General features: G+C 41.2%; 1 protein-coding gene across 1 annotated transcript in view; it reads right to left on the bottom strand.

Annotated features, from left to right (window-relative positions):
• Positions 1-20,585, bottom strand: part of FBP1 (fructose-bisphosphatase 1) — a 35,780-nt gene that overhangs the window by 10,153 nt on the left and 5,042 nt on the right. Inside the window, exons 2-4 of the mRNA XM_004602305.2 lie at positions 11,855-12,017; positions 8,033-8,125; positions 1,160-1,300 (exon numbers count right to left, since the gene is read on the bottom strand). Of these exons, the coding sequence (XP_004602362.1) occupies positions 1,160-1,300; positions 8,033-8,125; positions 11,855-12,017 (397 nt within the window). The remainder of the gene's footprint in view (positions 1-1,159; positions 1,301-8,032; positions 8,126-11,854; positions 12,018-20,585) is intronic.

Below are 20,585 nucleotides of genomic sequence, written 5' to 3'. Positions count from 1 at the left end.
CTCTTGGGATATGAAGTAAACCAGAACACTCCAGAACATTTTACCTACTGTCCTCTTTTCAGAAAAGCATCGCGGTGCGCTCCTGGGACACTCACTATCTTCTTGAAGTGAGCAAAAGCAGGGTGCAGTGTCCCAGGGACACTCCCTTCGTTGAGGGAGCAAAGAGCGCCCCCCACCTGCACCAGCAGCTTCCACCACCACCCCTCCCAATCATTTTAGTGTCCCTGGGGCAGTATAAGCCACGCTAGGGAACAGTAGGCTTGCTGAGGACTGTCTGTGGGATCTGTATCTGATGGTAGGTTTAGCTAACTGTGCTACATACTTAAGGAAATTTCTTTCTCCAATTTGTCTATCATCCTACTGAGCAAATAAATAGCCCCATTTAATAGAGTTGTGAATGATATGAAATACAAATTTAAATTTACTGAATATTTTTATGGCACCTGACCTCCTCCCATAGGTAGCATTTCTCTACAAGGTGGGTAAAGAGTAAAATTTCTTTCCTTTTCTTATTTTTGCTTATTGAGTTCATCAATGGTCTTTAAAAGTGTAATACTTCCAAGTGTTACATACGGCCAATATCCCTGATCGCCACTTTCAAAACACAGAGAGTCAGCCGGTCAGCTGGGGTATCAGAATGGGTCTAAGCATGCGCCTCTGAAAAACAAGCTAGAATGGGTATAGTGGGTGGCCCACAGGCTATCCACAGGTCCAGTCTGGTCCATACATGTACCTCTGTTGGCTGGTATAGCATTCCACAAATCCAGAAACATTCCTTCTTAAAGCCAGTTTTTCTTGAAGTGTCAGAACTTTTATCCATCCTAGTGACGCCTATGGGGCCTCCTGCGCCTCCTCAGGCTGCAGTGCTGCCGCCTCCCTCCCCTGAGCGCTTCAGTCCTTTTCCTGCCTACCTAGTCTCAAGGCCAACTAACGATCTCATTCCACAGAATTTGTCTTGGAACAAGAACTCCCTTGTGTTCTAGACAGACGCTCTATAATCTTACGACATACATGTTGACCCTCTATTGCCTTTACCCCCATCCCACCTGATCTCCAGTCATCTCTCACTTTTATGTGCCCCCCCCCACACACACACAGACACAGATACAGATAGCAGACACAGTTACCAGCCAAGCACCTAACTCCCACCATCTCTCACCGGGTCCAGCATGAAGCAGTTGACTCCACTGGCCATGGCTAGCACCATCATGGTGGCACTGCCATAGAGCGCGTAGCCAGCTGCCACCAAGTTCCGACCTGGCTGCAGAGCGTCCTTCTCAGAAGGCTCAGAATCTGAGCTCTAGGGCAAGAAAGAAAACATGTTTTTGTGTTTTGTGATCCTTTTACAATTCAGTCATTACCAATATGTCCTATAGAAACACTCTCCTGATGGAACAGGACCCTTGGGACCATCCTCCACATATGAGCAATGTCCTGATCTTAACTGCACAGCAGTTTTCCCATCATACCACACATTTCCTGCATCTGGATGTTGCTTGCCATTTGAGGTTCTTCTTCAATTTTGCTAATTTGATATTTCCTCTTTTCCAGTATACACCTCAAAAAAGACCAGCTTCTTCTTGCCAGCTCCCACTAATTTAATCTTATTATAGGTATCACCTGCCTATGTCATCTTTATTTAAAGAATTCAAGGCTGAGCTGCAGGGCTGAGAGTCTAGGGAGAAAATTAATTTCATGAGCTCTTGCCGGTTGTAGCACACACCTCACAGAGCAGAGGAGGCATATCAGACACACCAAAAATTTCTTAGCTCTCTGGGAACTTGGAAAATCTCCCTGGAGACATCAAAGAGTGAGGATGATATTTTGCAATTATTTCACCATGACCCACAGTAAGAAAGGCATTTACATTATAGACCCATACCTACTCCGTGTGTATACACACAACTAGAAAAATTTAATAAAATGATACTAAGTCAGAATATAACAGGCATTCTGATCTACTTTTTGAATTTTTTGTTTTTGCTTTTGGGCCACACTTGGCAGTGCTCAGGGCTTACTCCTGGGTCTGTACTCAGGAGTCACTCCAGATGGGCTTGGGGGACCATATGGGATTCCAGGGATTGAACCCAGGTCAGCCACATGCAAGGCAAGTGCCTACCTATTGTACTATTGCTCTGGTCCCTGATCGATTTTTTTTTAATGTAAAGAAACCCTATATCTCAAAGAGTTGAGCACATATTTAGCGTACAGCACACCTAGGTTTGATCCTGGGAACCACATAGTATCTCAAACATCACCAAGCACAGCACAGAGCTAGGAGTTGACCCTGACCACCACCAAGTGTAAGAAAGAAAGAAAGAAAGAAAGAAAGAAAGAAAGAAAGAAAGAAAGAAAGAAAGAAAGAAAGAAAGAAAGAAAGAAAGAAAGAAAGAAAGAAAGAAAGAAAGAAAGAAAGAAAGAAAGAAAGAAAGAAAGAAAGAAAGAAAGAAAGAAAGAAAGAAAGAAAGAGCCCATTGAGTCAACTGGCCCACAGGTTGCACCAAGGAAAGGACCATCTTAAGGGAAGGCTTCTATTCAGCTAGCCACTTGGCCTTTTAGCCCCGATAACTATCTTTTTTATTAACACTTGAGGGGCTTCTTCAGAATTCAAGTAGCCTCCTTAGTATTCCAACCTGAATTTAAACAGAAAAAAAGTTGGTATGTTTCCCATCTATTTCTTACTCATTCAATGATCCCAGCAGGTGAAAATAAGAGCATCTGTAATATGCTGCAGGGACTGAATATAGCAAAGACACTCCATAAATATATAGCATAAATTTTAAATGTATTCATGAGAATAGCTGAGAATACTCAATTTAAACATATACATTCAGGGCCTACAATCTGGATTTACAAATCAGCCTTTCTAAGATTGCCCTGGGAATCAGCACTTTGACACATACCACCACTGACTTTTGCCCTGAAGTTTAACTACTTACTACCAGGGTAGGGGCCCAAAAGAATTGCTCAGTGGTGTAGAACATCTGCCTTGCAAACACGGGATTACGAGCCTCATCTTAGTGCAGCCACATGCACTAGGTGTGGGCTGGGTAGTTCAGCTCTGTGGTTCCCCATGCTGAAAGCGATTTCTGGCCACACTGCAACCAGGCATCTGTGAGCACAGAAAGGAAGGAAGGGGTAGCCCCCAGAAAGCACCACAACTATAAGGGTGCGTGGACTATGGCTGGGAAATGTGACCCCTGGCAAGTACATGTGTGAGTGCCCCTCAGAGGACACTGCTGCCGTGTGTTTGAGCACTGTGGCCTGAGCTGGGGTTCCTGGTAGGCACTGCACAATTGAAATATGCAAGTACCACAGCAGAGCTGGGTAGTGTGTGACAATAACGAAAGAAAGAAATGGGGGGTTGAAATTACATTTTAAAAAGATCTAATGTGAGAGACACACAAAAACGATTTATCTGCTTTTGCCCATTTTAACCCATCGCTCATGTTTTTCTATTTGTATATCAATCGTTAATTTACCAAGGTAAACTCAGTTTACAAAGGAGTACATGTTTAAATGTTGTATGGGCACAGTGTGCTCATGTTTAATAAATGGTTTTTATCCAGCTAGGTTGATTTGTTGGTTTATTGGTTGGATTGGGCCAAGCTTTCTGATTCAGTTTGTTTTATATTCACAGTGTCATGAAGTGCATGCAGCTGAACACAGACTAGACCAAAAAAAAAATTGGGAGTTAAAATTTCGAGCATTTTCTTAAACTCCACAAACCTTAAAATGAAGTTAGCTTTCTTTGTGGGAGAAGGGGAGGTTTGGGCACTCTTAAGAATATGCGGCTGAGCATGTGGTGCTGGGGATCAAACCCAGGCTTCCTGTATGCAAAGCATGAGCTCAGTGCTTTGAGTTGTTTCTGGAGCCCTGGAACCAATTTCCTTAAAAGTATCAAAGAGGAGGTTCAGGAGGACCCAGCCCTCTAACGATCTATTATGATGTTTGACCCTTTCAGAACATTGCAAAATCACAGAGGTAACAAGTAAACAAATAAATTGACTCAAAGCCACTGAATAACAAACTCTCCAACAAAAAATAAAAGTGCCCCAGAAAGTCCCATTTAGAGCCATTCACACTTACTTGAAGTGGGAGTTTAAGAGTAATTAGCCTTTCCCTCAAATATTGTTACTAAATAATCCCACTCGATGACTTTCATAGAATAAAACTAGTAATATGTCCATGTAATCAAAGGAAAGGCAAAATAATTCCATCAAGTCATCGATTTGGGGCATTATTTTCTAATCTGACCCTTTTCTTTTTCTTTCTGAGCCACACCCAGAGATGCTTAGAGGTTAATCCTGGCTCTACACTCAGGATTACTCTTGACGGTGCTTGGGGGATCATATGGGGTACTGGAGAATGAACCTCGGCCGACCATATTTTAGGAAACCACCCTACCCACTGTACTATCTCTCCTCCCCTAGATAGTATCTCTAATACTATCTGTTAGAATTGAATAGACCCCTATTCTAATGCATAAGTGTCTTCCTCCAAACTTCTTGCTGCACCTTTATCCCAAGAATCCATTACATTCTCATGCAGATGTTCATGGATCATTGTGCATGAAACGTTTAGCAAAATAAGCCTATGAACCCTACTTTTCTCTGCTACACCAAGCTACTACCTTCTGTAACTATTAGTTTATTTTATCTCATACCATCCCTTATGGAATATATCAAACAAAACACCATGAATTCTGTAAATTTTAGGTGATAGAGGAGAAAGACTAAATGAGGTGGGAAGATCATCAAGTGGTCTGACCTCAAAAGGGACCCTTCGGGAAGGTCTCACAGGGCAGTTGACAGTCTTCTACAACCCAGCTAGCATTGATTACCACTATTGCACCAGTCTTCTTGACTTAGAAGACAAGGGCTTTGTCATCAGACTTCATATCTGTCTAAATACCAGACTCATCACACTTATATGGATTACTGCACTTTAATTATCCTTAAATTGGTTTCTTAAAATGCCATTTGAGGGGCCAGAGTGATTGTAGAGTGGGGACAGTGCTTGCCTTGCATTCAGACAACTCAGGTTCAATCTCTAGCATCCTCTATGGTCCCCCAAGCAGAGCCAAGAGTAGTTCCTGAGTGCAGAGGCAGGAATCCCTGAGCATCACTGATATGACCAAAAAGAAAACCAACAAACAAATGCCAGTTGATGAGTGAGCTCATGTTCCAGGTCTGGACAGTCAGATAGTTGCATGACTCAAAAAACTGTTATTGATAAAGGGATGAACATTGTGACCTAGGCTAAACTAATTAGAGTCAACAAGGTTGTATTCTTTTTTTAAATTGGAAAAGAAATTTGCATCATCTGCTGAGTTACTGAGAAGGTGAATGTGAGTCCAGACTTTTATGAACCACTCAGCCAGCAAGAGAAAGGGAAAAATAGACATGGTGAGGATTGTGTCCTTATCCCACAGTCAGTTCTTGAATGGTCAGAGATTTGCACCAGAAGATCTGCCCAGTTACATGAACGAATCATTTTATTTTTCCTGCCTTTTTTCCTCCCTTTCATCCTTAAATGTGATACTGTCTGTTAAAACAATATGCAAAACAAAACAAAGAATATAAATAGTTACTACTTGTTGGGGTTGGAGTGATAGCACAGTGGATAGGGCATTTGCCTTACATGTGGCCAACTCAGGTTCAATTCCTACACCCCTCTCAAAGAGCCCAGCAAGCTACCGAGAGTATCTCGCACACACAGCAGAGCCTGGCAAGCTACCCGTGGCATATTCGATATGCCAAACACAGTAACAAGAAGTCTCACAATGGAGACTTTACTAGTGCCCACTCAAGCAAATCAAAGAACAACGGGATGACAGTGACAGTGACTACTTGTTGATCAGTTTTTAAGTACCACACACTATTCTTGGTGCATTAAATTTAACTGTTAGCACCCCTCCTTTATTTATTTTTTTCTTTTTGGGTCACACCCGATGATGCACAGGGGTCACTCCTGGCTCTGCACTCAGGAATTACCCCTGGCGGTGCACAGGGGACCATATTGGATGCTGGGAATCGAACCCGGGTCAGCCGCGTGCAAGGCAAATGCCCTACCCACTGTGCTATCGCTCCAGCCCCATCATCCCTCCTTTAGTAATAAAGAAATGAGGGACATTTTATTTAATGTACCATAGACATCGTCAAATCAGCAAGCACGATCTGTATGAGTCATTTTAGCATGAACTCATAATTCAAGTTGCTGTTGCAAGCTGGTTTATTTATTTCCCATTAATGGATACTGTTTTTCAATTTTTTAGGACCACATAAAAAAGCTTGGGGTTAGAGACTGGTGCAGGCAATAATTAGCACTTCTTACTTTGGGGTCCAAAAATTAAGCAGAGGTCTTTCAATGAGGAATTTGCTGCACACCACTCTTGCCAAACTGTATGTGTGATACTTTGCACCCTGTATGCCTATAGGCAATGGTATGTTTCACATTATGACTTGGAAAATAGATGAATGATTGCCTTTGCCTCACTGACATAATTAATCATTTATTACTCAAGTTGGTTTTGAGGTGTATCTGACTCTCAGACAAGACAAAAGCAAAACATAAACTAATGACAAAGAAGTACTGTCCTTGGATAACTTACTTTTCATTTCTTTGGAAGCTGACCTGCAATACTTTGAATTGACATCAAGTCACTTCAAAAAGTATGGTCTCGGTGGTGGGGTTGGTGTTTGAATATTATTTGTAATGAACTATTGTGAACTACTTTTATGAAAATAATATATTTTTAAACATTTTAAATATAATCTCACTCCACAAGTTATGGCCTCTGTATTCCAAAAGAGGAAAACTGAGGGACCCTCAGAGGGAAGCTGAGGCAGCCACTTTACCTGCTAAGATGAAAAGACAGGCTCATACTCAGTGGCATCTGTGAGGTTTTATAAATAAAGAAGAAAGCTGAATCTAATATGACACATTTTAGATTTCATAATGGCTTATGATGTGCCCTTAAGATAAGGTATTCATCTAATTTTCCACTTGTCTGAGCACTTGAACTCTCTTGCTCTCTTCACAATCGTCTCTCTCTCTCTCTCTCTCTCTCTCTCTCTCTCACACACACACACACACACACACACACACTGAAAGTAAAAGGAGAAAAGAGAGGCTTTGGAGGTAGAGTGACTTGCCCACGTCACCTAGATGAAAGGCACAACGCAGCAGTCAGTTTCCAGGGAGCTCCCTATAATGTTCAGCAGGGTTAGAGAACTCTTTCCGCAGGACAGATAGCAAACATTCTAGGTGTCACTTGAATGCAGTCTCTGTCACTACTACGTTACCATGCCATTGCAGCAATCCAAATATAACATCAGTAAGTGAATTGACCATATGCCATTAAAACGTTTTTTAATCTGGGGACTGAAAATGTGATCTCCAGAACCACAAAGATTAAAACAAAATTTTATTTATGAATATTTTTGAAAGTCCTATACATACATGAAATAGCCTTGAGATTTTTTTTTAGCCATTTGAGAAACGTAAAATTGTTAAATTTAGGTGGGGAGTGCTATCTTTTTTTGTTAGCAGAGCAAATCAAGAAACAGGTTAGATGTGTCTGGAGGTAAGAGTTTGTAGATCTTTGATTTAGAAGATTTAAAGGACAATTTTAATATAAATAATCTCTTGTGTTGTCATACCATCACAATTCTCACATAATATCATCACTAAAACATGCTATGTTTTCTCTTATTTTCCGCTTTATTTTCAGTTTTGTCTTACATTATAAGAGAAAGCAAGAGGCAGCTAAGAATAAAATGTTTCTCTTCCTACCCACATTTTGTCATATTTTATTTTAGGATCTTCATTGTTCAGTCAATGCTAGAAAAATAAGAACTTGAGATATAAGCTTTTTTTTTTTTAAGATTTGAGAAATAAACTGATTTCAAGCTCACCGAGCTTTATCCTTCATATTCTGGTTACTCTGCTAAGAGTGAAATAGGACTAAATGTTCAACCTTTATTTTTCCTTTGATCTTAAACTACATACTTGATGTATTACACTTTACCTTTTTGTAGATGCCAAAAATGGTTCCAATAGACACGAGGCAGTCAATATTGGAGGATCCATCAAGGGGATCAAAGCAGACCACATATTTACCCTGCACAGATAGAGAGAGAGAGAGAGAGAGAGAGAGAGAGAGAGAGAGAGAGAGAGACTCTTTATTATGGAAGAAACACATTATAATTATAATGACCTGTAAAATATTTGCTAGAGGTGTTTAAAAAAGGGAATCAAGGGGAAGTTCAGGATTTGTGAGTCTTATTTATACTATCATGGAAGATATGAAGCAGTACATAGAATGAAAAAATATAAATCTAAAGATTACTAGGTAAAGAGAATGCAATACTGGAAATGGGGTGTGGTGTTGGAATTATGTGCCTGAAAAAACATTATTAATAGCATTGTAAACCATAGAGTCTCGATATTTAAAAAAAATTAAAAAGAAGATACAACTTAGAATAGGAAGTATAGATACAGGTAATAGAATTTAAATTCAGATTAGAAACATTAGATTTACTAAAAGTTAAATCCTCATGTCATTATTATTGATGAATCACAATTTTGGTTCGAGTTTATGGCAGCCAAAGGAGAATGATAAAAAAGGTTAGTAACTTATTTCTCTTTATTTATAGGCCAAAATATAACAATTTCTTAGGTGAAGCAAAGATAAGATAGGGATCTATAAGAAAGTCCTAATACAGGGTCTTACTGATGACATTTAAGATTGCAGTACACAGAACACTCAACAATCTCCCCATTACAATTTCAAAGGAAATAATCTTTTGCAATATGACCAAAGATTCACTCTTTGAATGGGATTTTCAGTGGTACACTAGACCTGATAGCACAGCAGTAGGGCATATGTCTTCCATGCAACCGACCCAGGTTTGATTCCTCCGTCCCTCTCGGAGAGTCCGGCAAGCTACCGAGAGTATCCCGCCCTCATGGCAGAGCCTGGCAAGCTACCCGTGGCGTATTCGATACTCAAAAAACAGTAACAAGAAGTCTCACAATGGAAACGTTACTGGTGCCCGCTTGGGCAAATAGATGAACAACGGGAAGACAGTGCTACAGTGCTATACTAGACCTAACTGTGACTTTCTCTTTCTAATTCTCCTGCCAGGGAAACCATGTTGAAGTTAACTGTGGAGGAGTATCCACTGATTAAAATTGGAAAATGCTATAAATCATAATTTGTTGTTTTTGTTTTTGTTTGTTTGGGGGCCACACCCAGTGGTGTTCATGGCTTACTCCTAACTCTGTTCTCAAGTATCACATCAGGCAGTGCTCACAGTTGAGGGGTGGAAGGAGGTGTATGGTAGCCTGGCTCAAACCTGGGCTGGAAAAATAATAGTCTTCTTTTCAAGAAAGAGCCAGTTTATCATGATGCAACTAGAAATTTTCCACCCAAATTAGTCACTTGGGGACTGGAGAGATAGGGCACTGCAGAGACAGTGCATAGGGCACTTGCCGACACGGGGTTGGTCCCTGACACACCATGTGGTCCCCCTGAGCACAGACAGGAGTAATTCCTGAGTGCAGAGTAGGCTTCCTCAGGAGTAAGCCCCGAGCACTGCTCTGTGTGGCCCACCTACCCCTACCTAAAGCACAAACAAAAAAAATTAGTCACTTTATTATGTCATCAACATCTTAGAAATTTTAAATGTTCTGAATCAGATTAGGATGATCTCTTGGTCCCCTGACCCCTTCCTCTTACAAATCACCTTGGCTGAGACAGGAAACTCCATCACCTGGGAAGAAGAAATATTCCTATCATAAAGACAGATGGTAGTCAGAAAATAATGGGGGAAAACTAACACAAAATTAAACAAATTTAATCAACATGCCTAAAATGACCAAGTTCCTTAAAAAGTCCAAAAGGAAATAGCATGAACTTTGATTATGATATATAGCTGTATTATAGAAATGATGTAACAGAGGGCTGGAGCGATAGTATAGTGGGTAGGGCATTTGCCTTGCACTCAGCTAACCTGGGTTCCATTCCCAGCATCCCATATAGTTCCCTGAGCACTGCCAGGAATAATTCCTGAGTGTAAGCCAGGAGTAACCCCTGTGCATTGCCATATGTGACCCAACATGAAAAAAAAAGAAAAGGAAGAAAGAAAAGAAGAAATTATGTAACACAAATAAATTGGGTGTCGCTCCCTCTCCCACTTAAAAAGATGAAGACAAGGTACTGGGCAGCCTCTTTAAATCCATTTTTCTGGTTCCTTTTTTTTTTTTTCTAATTCTATTCTTTTACATTTCCGAACAGGGAAAGTTTCTAAGCCCATACAATTGAAACTCTCAACTCTAAAAGATTTTTTTTTTTGGTTTTTGGGTCACACCTGGCATTACACAGGGGTTACTCCTAGCTCTGCACTCAGGAATTACCCCTGGTGGGGGGACCATATGGGATGCTGGGAATCAAACCCGGGTTGGCTGCATGCAAGGCAAACGCCCTACCCGCTGTGCTATTGCGATGCTCAGGGGTACTCCTAACTCTGCATTCAGAATCCCCCCTTTTTTTTTCGTTTTTTTGGTCACACCTGGCGATGCACAGGGGTCACTCCTGGTTCTGCACTCAGGAATTACTTCTGGTGGTGCTCAGGGGACCATATGGGATGCTGGGAATGGAACCTGGGTCGGCCACGTGCAAAGTAAACATCCTACCTGCTGTGCTACGATTCCAGCCCCAAGATTTTTTTTAAATAGATGATAGTTGTTCTATAAAAGCTATACATATTCTCTCTCTCTTTCTTTCATTCTTCCTTCCTTCCTTCCTTTCTTCCCTCCCTCCCTCCTTCTCTCTCCCTCCCTCCCCTCCCTCCCTCCCTCCCTCCCTTCCTTCCTTCCTTCCTTCCTTCCTTCCTTCCTTCCTTCCTTCCTTCCTTCCTTCCTTCCTTCCTTCCTTCCTTCCTTCTTTCTTTCTTTCTTTCTTTCTTTCTTTCTTTCTTTCTTTCTTTCTTTCTTTCTTTCTTTCTTTCTTTCTTTCTTTCTTTCTCTCTCTATTTCTTTCTTTCTTTAGTGCTCCAGGGTTACTCCTGGCTCTACACTCAGAATCACTCTTGTGGTGCTCGGGGAATACAGGGTGCAGGAACCAAGCTTAGGTTGGTCACATACCAGGCAAGCACCCTTGCTGCTGCATCATCACTTAGGTCCAAGTGCAAGCACTTTCATCCATTGTTTGAATGGTAACTAATTGTGACTCTACAGTGAATGCACCAGGTATTGAGTTAGATGTTAGGATACAGGAAAAATTCATAATTCATTCTCTTCCCTCTATAAGCAATCAGATTGGTAGCAATTTCAGTGGATTTCAGTGCATAAATCAGTAATAAGAATTTGTGAAAAGTTTAGGTTGGAAACAAAGTTGAATGAACATGCTGGAAATTTGGTGGAGGGAGATGAAGTAAAAGGAAGGTTAAGAGAATTCAGGCACTGCAGAGTTTTGTACATTACTGTAGTAAGTGTGTCCAGGTACATGCACATGATAACTACATGAACTGTGATGGGGGTGTGTACAGTAAGTACAGGCTGGAGATTTGATGGAGTGCTGAGTGCTGAGGATGTATCTCAGGCTAGAGGATTTGTATTGCATGCATGAGACCCTGGGCTCAATCTCAAACAGCTAATAATAATAATAATAACAATAATAATAAACTACATCTCAGCCTTTGAGAACAAGTTATAATAAGGTGAAATGTGTGAAATGATAAATCCAGGGTGATTCCTAGGATTCCAGCTAAGCTGAATAAATGATATTTATAAAGCCAAGAAGAAAAATTGTTTTATGAAAACATGGATGGCAGAAATGCAAACCCACTCTTTTCTCAGGTTCTACTATTATGGCGTGTTTATCTTCTTCTGACACAAGAACACAGGTGGCAAAGGATGACTTTAACATGTTAATAACCAGGTCATTGGAGAGGACGTCCAGTTTCTTCACCTGATCACCTGTCACATTTGTAGATCCAGCAATTCCAAAACTAGAGGGAAGAAAAGTCACAAAGATATAAGCCATTGACCATTGGAATATGTAGATACATGTATAAACCCAGTGAAGGCAAAGATTTAGCAGCACTTAGAAGAGAGGAAACGAGATACATTATTTGGGTTGACCAAGAATGTTCATCTCTCTGAACTGGCTGCTGCAGAGGAGAAAACATTGTGACTCACCTTTGTTCCAGAATCAGCACACCTTTCTGGCTAAATATAGGTCGCTCAATCTTTTATTATTATTATTATGGTTCATAATGAGGCCTCTAAAATACTTTCTTAATCACATACCCTGTTAAATTTTAATATGTAAAAACTGGAGAGAATACAAGGTCCTGTTTGTGGTGGGTCCCCAGCACCATATGGTCCTCCAAGCATCACTGGATGTAACCCCTGCATCCCCCAAACACTGATGGTATAACCCAAGTAATCCCTATCACCACATCCTCTTACCTCACAGTGAACTGTGGACTTTTTGGCCAAGAATCACCTGGAGGAACTCTGGGACTGCTTGAGCACCTCTTGGAGGCTCTCTAAAATTTTTTTATTTTTATTTTTTTGCTTTTTTGGGTCACACCTGGTGATGCACAGGGGTTACTCCTGGCTCTGCACTCAGGAATTACTCCTGGCAGTGCTCAGGGGACCATATGGGATGCTGGGAATTGAACCCGGGTCAGCCGCATGCAAGGCAAACGCCCCACCCGCTGTGCTATTGCTCCAGCCCCAAAAATTTGTTTAGTTCTTTTGAAAAAATTTTAAAAAGCCTTCAATAGTGATGATATAGAATGTATCTGTGTGTTTTATACACTCAAATACTGATAATGTGGTTCTGGAGTGATAGCACAGTGACTAGGGCTCTTGCCTTGCACTGACCCAGACTCTATTCACAGCACTCCAGGTGTTCCCCAAGATTTGCTAGGAGTGACTCCTGAGCACAGAGTCAGGAGGAAGTCCTGAGCACAGCCAGATGTGGTCCCAAAACAAAATCAAACAGAATTAAAATAAAACACTAATTTTTCTTCTTCATATAAAAGTCAAAGCACATGAATCAGAGTCACAGTGAGCAAACCAGGAAACATTTGATGCAGAAGGGGAACAAGAGGAGCAGCAAAGGGATTCCATGGCTTTAAAGGTTTCTAAAAGGAAAGGAAAGGTCCTTGGTCTGAACCCCTCCATTTGCAAGGAGTAAGCTTATGATGAGACATGAATGGCCTTGTCCAAATCAGACAAACACCATATATGTTGGTGGGGACATAGGTGAGAATAAGGGGCCATGACAGGACTCACTCTGACGTGTAGGCCAGGCTCTCTTGGTGATATAACCGATCAACCCTGACAGGAGCCCTAGAAGGAGCGTGTGAGAGGGTTGGAGTTTCTGTTTCATTCCCAAAGCCTTCTCCCTCTTTCTTTCATTCTGGGGATTGAACTCGGGGCCTCCCTTCCAAGGGAGACTCTCTATGGCTGGGCTACATGCCTGGCCTTCTACTTATGTTCAAGATTGCTGCAATTCATTACGGAATTCCCAGGATCCAGGTATCTTATCTGAAAGGTTATTAATCACATCTTACCTAAAACACAGTCTGGCTGGGTGGGAGCAGTGGGTGGAACACACTTGGGTTGCCTGGAGCCCCGCCCTCTTCCAGCACCAAACTAACTAAAAGTGCATTGGAATGAGGGAATAGGCAGGTTGAATAAAAACATTTAAAAGAGGGAAATAATTTCAAGAAGGAAAACACAGCACAAGATAAGAGAGCTAAAGGAAAGAGGAAGATAGAACTCTTAGAGATACCACCCAAGAGCTGTGATTGAGTGAAAAGCTGTCGAGGCACCCCAGCCCAGAGCACTGTGAGAATATGCAAACACTGATTGTCACTGCTTCAACTCCTGAGCATGCATTTTCACACAACAGCCTACATGTATCTCTGACAGAATGAAACAGATCCAATATCAGAAAAATCCAACCCCAAACACTCCTCTGTCTTAACTTTATGAGCGTTGACTTAGAAAGAAACAGTTGCTTAGAAACAGCAACTATTGTTGTGCACTGGAACTTTGCAGCTTTAGGAAACAGATTGGAAAATAAACCCAACTGTTCTGGAGCTCTGCATCACATTTCTCCGAAGGAGGGGAGAGCTTATGTTGGCTGAATGATTTGCTTCCATTCAGTTCTACTTTTTTTTTTATTTTGTAAATAGAGTTTTCAGTTTTGACTGGTGATCAGTTTTCAGGAAGTTATTAGTCACATTTCGGTCCTGAATGGTCTTGGACTTGCTGCTCTCCATGTTCCTCTCTCCCTCATTCCTTTCTTCCCTCCATCCCTCCCTATCTCACTTCTTCACTTCTTCCCTACTTTCCTTCCTTTCTCTCTCCCTTCTTCTCTTTCCCTCTTCTTTCCTCCTTCCAATATTTTCTGGGATAAATGACATGAAAAAGAAAGAAGAAACATTTTTTACTGAGAAGAAATGCATTGTAGAGTTCAGAGGTCTTTAAAAAAACCATCTTTTATGCCCTGCTGCCTCGGAAACAGGGCCTGCAGCTCAGGTCCTTTCTCCCGATTCACACAATCTGCTTCTACAGGTGGAATGGGCTAACATGCCAGTTGGCTTTCTCTTTCTCTTTGACTTCCTTTATTCTGATTATTTTCCTTCACACGTATCAGGAAATTATCTCACTCTTGCCCGCGCGCCTGGCTGTCTAACCCGGGGCCCCTCAGAGGGGGTGGGCTCCAGCTTCCCTCCCTGCCCCGAGCAGCACTCCTGTGGCCAAAGACCTCCAGATCCTAGCCACAGCCATGCTCAAGGCCCCTCTCCACACGTTTGGACGAGTCTCACATATGATGGTACCAGCAGAGGAAACCTGGTGTGTGGGGCCCAAGGTTGAGACCTCCAAGCCTGCTCAGATTGGGACTGGGCCTCTTCTGCCCAGATTTCCCACTTTCCAGTAGCTAGGTGGTCACACCCAGGGACTGCCCCTGGTGCCATGGAATCCCACCAAGGGCCCACATCCAGAGACTTAAAACCAAGCTTTGCGGCTGTGAGATATCTTATAGCCTAGTTCTCCCTCTCGGAGAATCTGGCCAGCTACCGAGAGTTTCCTGCCTGCACGGAAGAGCCTCGCAAACTCCCCATGGTGTATTCATGTGCCAAAACCAGTAACAATGATGGGTCTCATTCCCCTGACCCTGAAAGAACCTCCAATGCGGCACCATTGGAAAGGACGAGTAAAGAGAGGCTTCTAAAATCTCAGGGCTAGGACGAATGGAGATGTTACTGAGACTGCTTGAGAAATTCAACGATCAACGGGATGATGATCTCACTCTAAGCATGCTTGATATGTTCAGTAGAGTATTCTCTTGGCAAGAATCTTGCCCTTTTCTTGCTAGTTTACAACACCAACACCAACATGCTGAGCAATGCTGTAGACACTTCTTCCAGTTTTATCTGGGGAACATCTGAGGCTCCTTTCTTGCACAGTGCCTACAGCATCACCTTTCTTTCTTGTGGCCAAAGGATCAAATTTGTGTTCTCTGAAAGTCTAGAAAACATAGAACATGGCCTCTCCTCTTTCTTTGTGTTGGTCATTTAGACAGTTTCCTGGAATACGATGGTTCTGGCTGAAAAGCAGGGAAAACTTTCTCAAGTACAAACATGATTCGAAATAGTTTCCACACTTTCATGTTGATAGTAATGATATACACAATTCTAGCATTATTACCAAGTACTCATGGCACATGATCTTAGCACATGAAGCTAATCATGAGTGGTGTTTCTTACACCACCTGAATTGCTCAGCTAAATACTCAATCAGGTTTGGGAGGCAGCCAAGACGAGTTTGAAGGAGTCCATTTCCAACGGTCAGAGAAAAGCTAGAAGTCAAGATTTCTAAAAATATGACAGAAAAAAAAAGAAAAAAACCTCAGAAATTCCATTAAGGAACTAATTAATTGAAGAATACATTGCATTTGTTGATGATTTATTTTCAGACCCCCACCCAAAAATAATGAATTTTTTGTATTCTAATCAGGCATGTTATTCTTAAGGATAGATTCATAAAAGTCTTCACTATTATCTGTTGCCACATCAAGAAGACAGGGTAACCTATCTACAGGACTGATAGAAGTCATGAGCCTTAGCTCCTCAGAAGACCATTTACTTGGACAATGAATCTGTTGAGTACTTCAAACCATAGTTCTGGAATGGTCCAGACTACCCCAGAGGGGAATAGAGGGGACTAGACGCAAGACCTCATTTTGTTCTTATTTGTCTTTTGGTTTCTGGGACACACTTAGCTGTATTCGAGGCTGACTACTGGCTCTGTACTCAGAAATTAGTCTTGGTGAGATCATATGGGGTGCTTGGAGTGGAATCCAAGTAGGCTATGTGCAAAGCAAATGCCTTACTTGCTGTACCATCTCTCCAGCCCCACAAGACCTCATTTTGAAGGAACGCCCATGTCACTACCATGAACAGGAGGCATCAACCATCCTGGAAAAGTTTTGAACCACAAATTCTTAGATTAATACACAATACAAGACACTGGTAATAAATGAGGCTATAGAGATATAAAGAAATTATCATATAATCTTGTTTAAAAAAAGAAAGAGACTTCCATAGGATAACTATAATTTTCACTTAATGGATAAAGAAAAACAAGATGAAAGGGTAAAAACATGGGTTCATCAAGTGTAAACATTTGAGCCAGGTATAAATCTCAGCTTATCCCCTTCTCCTGTCCCACCCTGAAAAGGGTTCAATAGTGATCTGCTCATGTAGCAACAGAAACAGTCTTGACTACGCCAGAGACTCTACACCGAGAAAGCTTTCCTATTGTCTTGGGACCAAGTCTCACCCAGAAATTAACCTGCTATAAATTCAAGAATGTGGATTTTTGTAACTAAACTCCCCATACTTCCTTGGAGTCAGGATGGGTTACCACCCACCTCCCTGTACTTCTGGAAGCCCCAGAAGTCACATCACACCCTAAAGTCACCACCCAGTTAAAAATTTAACTCCAGCTGTGCCACCCAGTTAGAAATTCTGATTTCCTTGGATAGCTCCAAACTCTACAACTCTGATAATCCAGTAGCAGCACTCTAGATTAGACGAGATGTAACAGAAGGCAACCGATCTTGACTAACCAACACAAAATGCTTAACCGATAACAAAATCTTAGTAATCCCTCACATAAGGACTTAAGATACAACAATTTATATAATTTTGTTCAAAGGAAATATTTTTCAATCATTCGCATAGCAATTTATTGATAACATGCAATATAAAAGAAATTATTGTGGGCCTGCTATAGGGGCAGGCTCGAGGGGTAGTTGAAAAATTGGGGGCGGTGGTAGAGGGGAGGTGAGAATGGCGGTTGAAATACGGACTTGTAGTATTGCTGTTGGAATACTGAGTATCTATAACAAAGGACCTCGCAAGCCACAGTGTTTAGATAAAGTTTAGGGGGGAAATTTTTTTTTTAGGGGGGAAATTTATATAAGCAGGCCTTATTTACTTCACATAAGCTCCGAAATTATTAGTACAGAATTTCTTTAGAAGTTTTGTTAAAGACAGATAAGGCATAATTATTACCATAATGAGATCCAAATATAAAGTAAAATTGAATGCAATATACTTTTGATTTGAGTTGAGCACTTTATGTAAATGAGAATAATCATTTTATTATATTGCATCATAGGATTTTATTTTATTTATTTACATAGGTTAAAATCATATAGCAATCACAAATTGGTTCTGATTTATTTTCTGACAATTCTATTTGCCATTTCTTAAAGGTTTTTTGGAATAAGTAATATAAAATCAATTTGTTATATGCCTAAGGGGGCAGGCTGAGGATGGGAGAGAAAATGGGGACATTGGTGAAGGGAAGGTCACACTTGTGGTGTTGGAACACTAAATGTCTGAAATGACTGGATAATGAACAACTTTGCAAATCACAGTGTTTTTATTTTTTTTAATTTTAATTTATTTATTATTTTTATTATTTTTTTGCTTTTTGGGCCACACCTGGAGATGCACAGGGGTTACTCCTGGCTCTGCACTCAGGAATTACTCTTGGCTCCAGCCCCATCACAGTGTTTTTAATAAAAATAAGTATATTTGTGTGTATATATGCATATATACATACATATATGAAAGCTTTCCTGGGGCTGGGGCGATAGCACAGCAGGTAGGGCATTTGCCTTGCATGCGGCCGACCCGGGTTCGATTCCCAGTATCCCATATGGTCCCCTGAGCACCGCCAGGGGTGATTCCTGAGTGCAGAGCCAGGAATAACCCCTGTGCATCGCCAGGTGTGACCCAAAAAGCAAAAAAAAAAAAAAAAAAACAAAGAAAGAAAGCTTTTCTAACTTGTCACAAAAGGAAGACCACAGAAAATACTTGCCTCCATAGCTGGGACTCTGGTGCACTGGGGCTCTAGCCTAGTTCTGCCATGTACTGAGTAGCCACAGACAAGTCATTGTGCAAAATGACCTTTGGCTTTTCATCTGCACAAGTGGAAATTAGAATACGTGCTCCAGAGGATGAAGGAGGAGAAGTAAAAGAGTTAACAGAGGTAAAGGGCTCATGACAGAACCTGACACAGATAGGTGATGATTCCACCCCATGCCCATCTGCCTTCATTGTTTATTTATTTATTTTTTCTTTTTGGGTCACACCTGGCGATGCACAGGGGTTATTCCTGGCTCTGCACTCAGGAATTACTCCTGGCTTACTCCTGGCGGTGCTCAGGGGACCATATGGGATGCTGGGAGTTGAACCTGGGTTGGCTGAGTGCAAGGCAAATGCCCCACCCGCTGTGCTATCACTCCAGCCCCCATTGTTTATTTGTAACCCATGAGAAACAGGCATGTGCTTTGGAGACAGCTGGGTTCAAACTTTCCTCTCACTGACTATGTAGCCTCCATAAAGTTGTCTAAGCTCCTTAATTGATTGTTTCCAGAATTTCAAAGATAAGGGTTAATCTATATGATGCCCTGGTTCACAATAGCCAAATGTCAACCTTCACTATTAATGGAGCCCATGGACACCTATTATATTAATGAGAGAGAGAGAGAGAGAAGAAAAGTCTGATCTGTAAGTCAGTTTTGCCGGCAACTGCTAGGAAAGCTGTTGATATAAAATTTTTTCAAAGGTAAAGGGCAACAAAAGAAAGTGCTCCAAGTTTCCAAGTTTCCACTTGGATCAATTCTCACTGTTATTTCATTTAATATGTGTATGCTATTTCACTTCTATAGCTCAAGTTCTACAGCTCAAGTGGTTCAAGTTTGAGAAAATGTCCTGTCAGATTTTAAGCCCATGTGATTATTACATTTTAAAATTGTTGCATCTTAAAAAAGTATTTACTTTTTACAATGTGACAATATTATTTTATCCTTGTAGTACTGCTATACCATACCCACCACAAGATTGACAGGATGCTTGTCTCAAGCCTCCCCTTGAGCCTCTGGCCCCTTCAGATCACAGATATATTGCTGTGTCTCTGGGTTTGTTTCCACTAGGGAATGTCTAATCCTTGTTTTTACATTCCACAAATTAGTGTGATCATTTGGTGTTTGTCACTGGGGTTTTTGACTTAATTCACTTAGCATGACACACTACAATCCCATCCAAGTTGCAGAAAACCGCAAAATTTCATCTGTTCTCATTGCTGACTTGTATTCCATTGTATAATGCTTTTTATTCACACACATTATAATTTTGTTACACACTCATCTGTTGTTGGGCACTTGTGTTGTCTCCAGGTCTTGGATATTTTGTAAATAATGATGCCATGAACATGGTGTGTAAATATCTTTTTGAGTTGATGGTTTTGTGTTCTTCAGAGATACCCAGAGTGGAATTGCAGAATTATATAGAAGCTCTAGTCTTAATTTTTTGAGAACTGTCCAAACTGTTTTCCAATTAAGCTACACCAAGCAATTGTAATTGTTTCTTTAAACTCCCCAAAACATAAAAGGTCTCTTTCTGGAGACTGGAAAACAAAAAACCCAAAAACTTTGAGAAGCTATAATCGAAATATCTCTTTTATTGTAGTGTAACCCTTGCTGAAAATTTGAAAAGCTCTAAGTCATTTTAATTCATAAAATGGAGAACTTATTAGAAGGAAAGCTTAATTGGGTCAGTATTTTTAAGTCCCGAGGAGTGTGGGTTAAACAGTCACACTGTGGGGCATAGAGCTGGCTTAGCCAGCCACACACAGGCTGGGTTTAACCCCGCGCAGTCTCCTGAGCACCTCCTGGAGCAGCTCCCAAGCAGAGTCTGGCTGCTCCCCAGTAGGGTGCAAGCCCCTCCCCGCCAAAAACAAACAAAAATACTAGCATGGCTTCTTCAAATTTGTGTATGGTTTTGAGACGGGATGATTCAGTTCACAGTGCTAGGATCTGTTTCTGTGATAACTGGGAGATGTTCCCTTAGACTGCATTTCTGAAGCACAGCTCTAGACGTGAGGGGGGAGGCAGAGCTGCAATTCAGAAAGAACTGATTATGCTTCCCTGATTGATTTATTTTTTACCCGACTTCAGGTCCTTTTCTGTTGATGCT

Source organism: Sorex araneus, chromosome 2, assembly GCF_027595985.1.
Source record: "Sorex araneus isolate mSorAra2 chromosome 2, mSorAra2.pri, whole genome shotgun sequence".
Lineage (NCBI taxonomy): Eukaryota > Metazoa > Chordata > Mammalia > Eulipotyphla > Soricidae > Sorex > Sorex araneus.
This window is presented reverse-complemented; position numbering and strand designations above follow the sequence as displayed.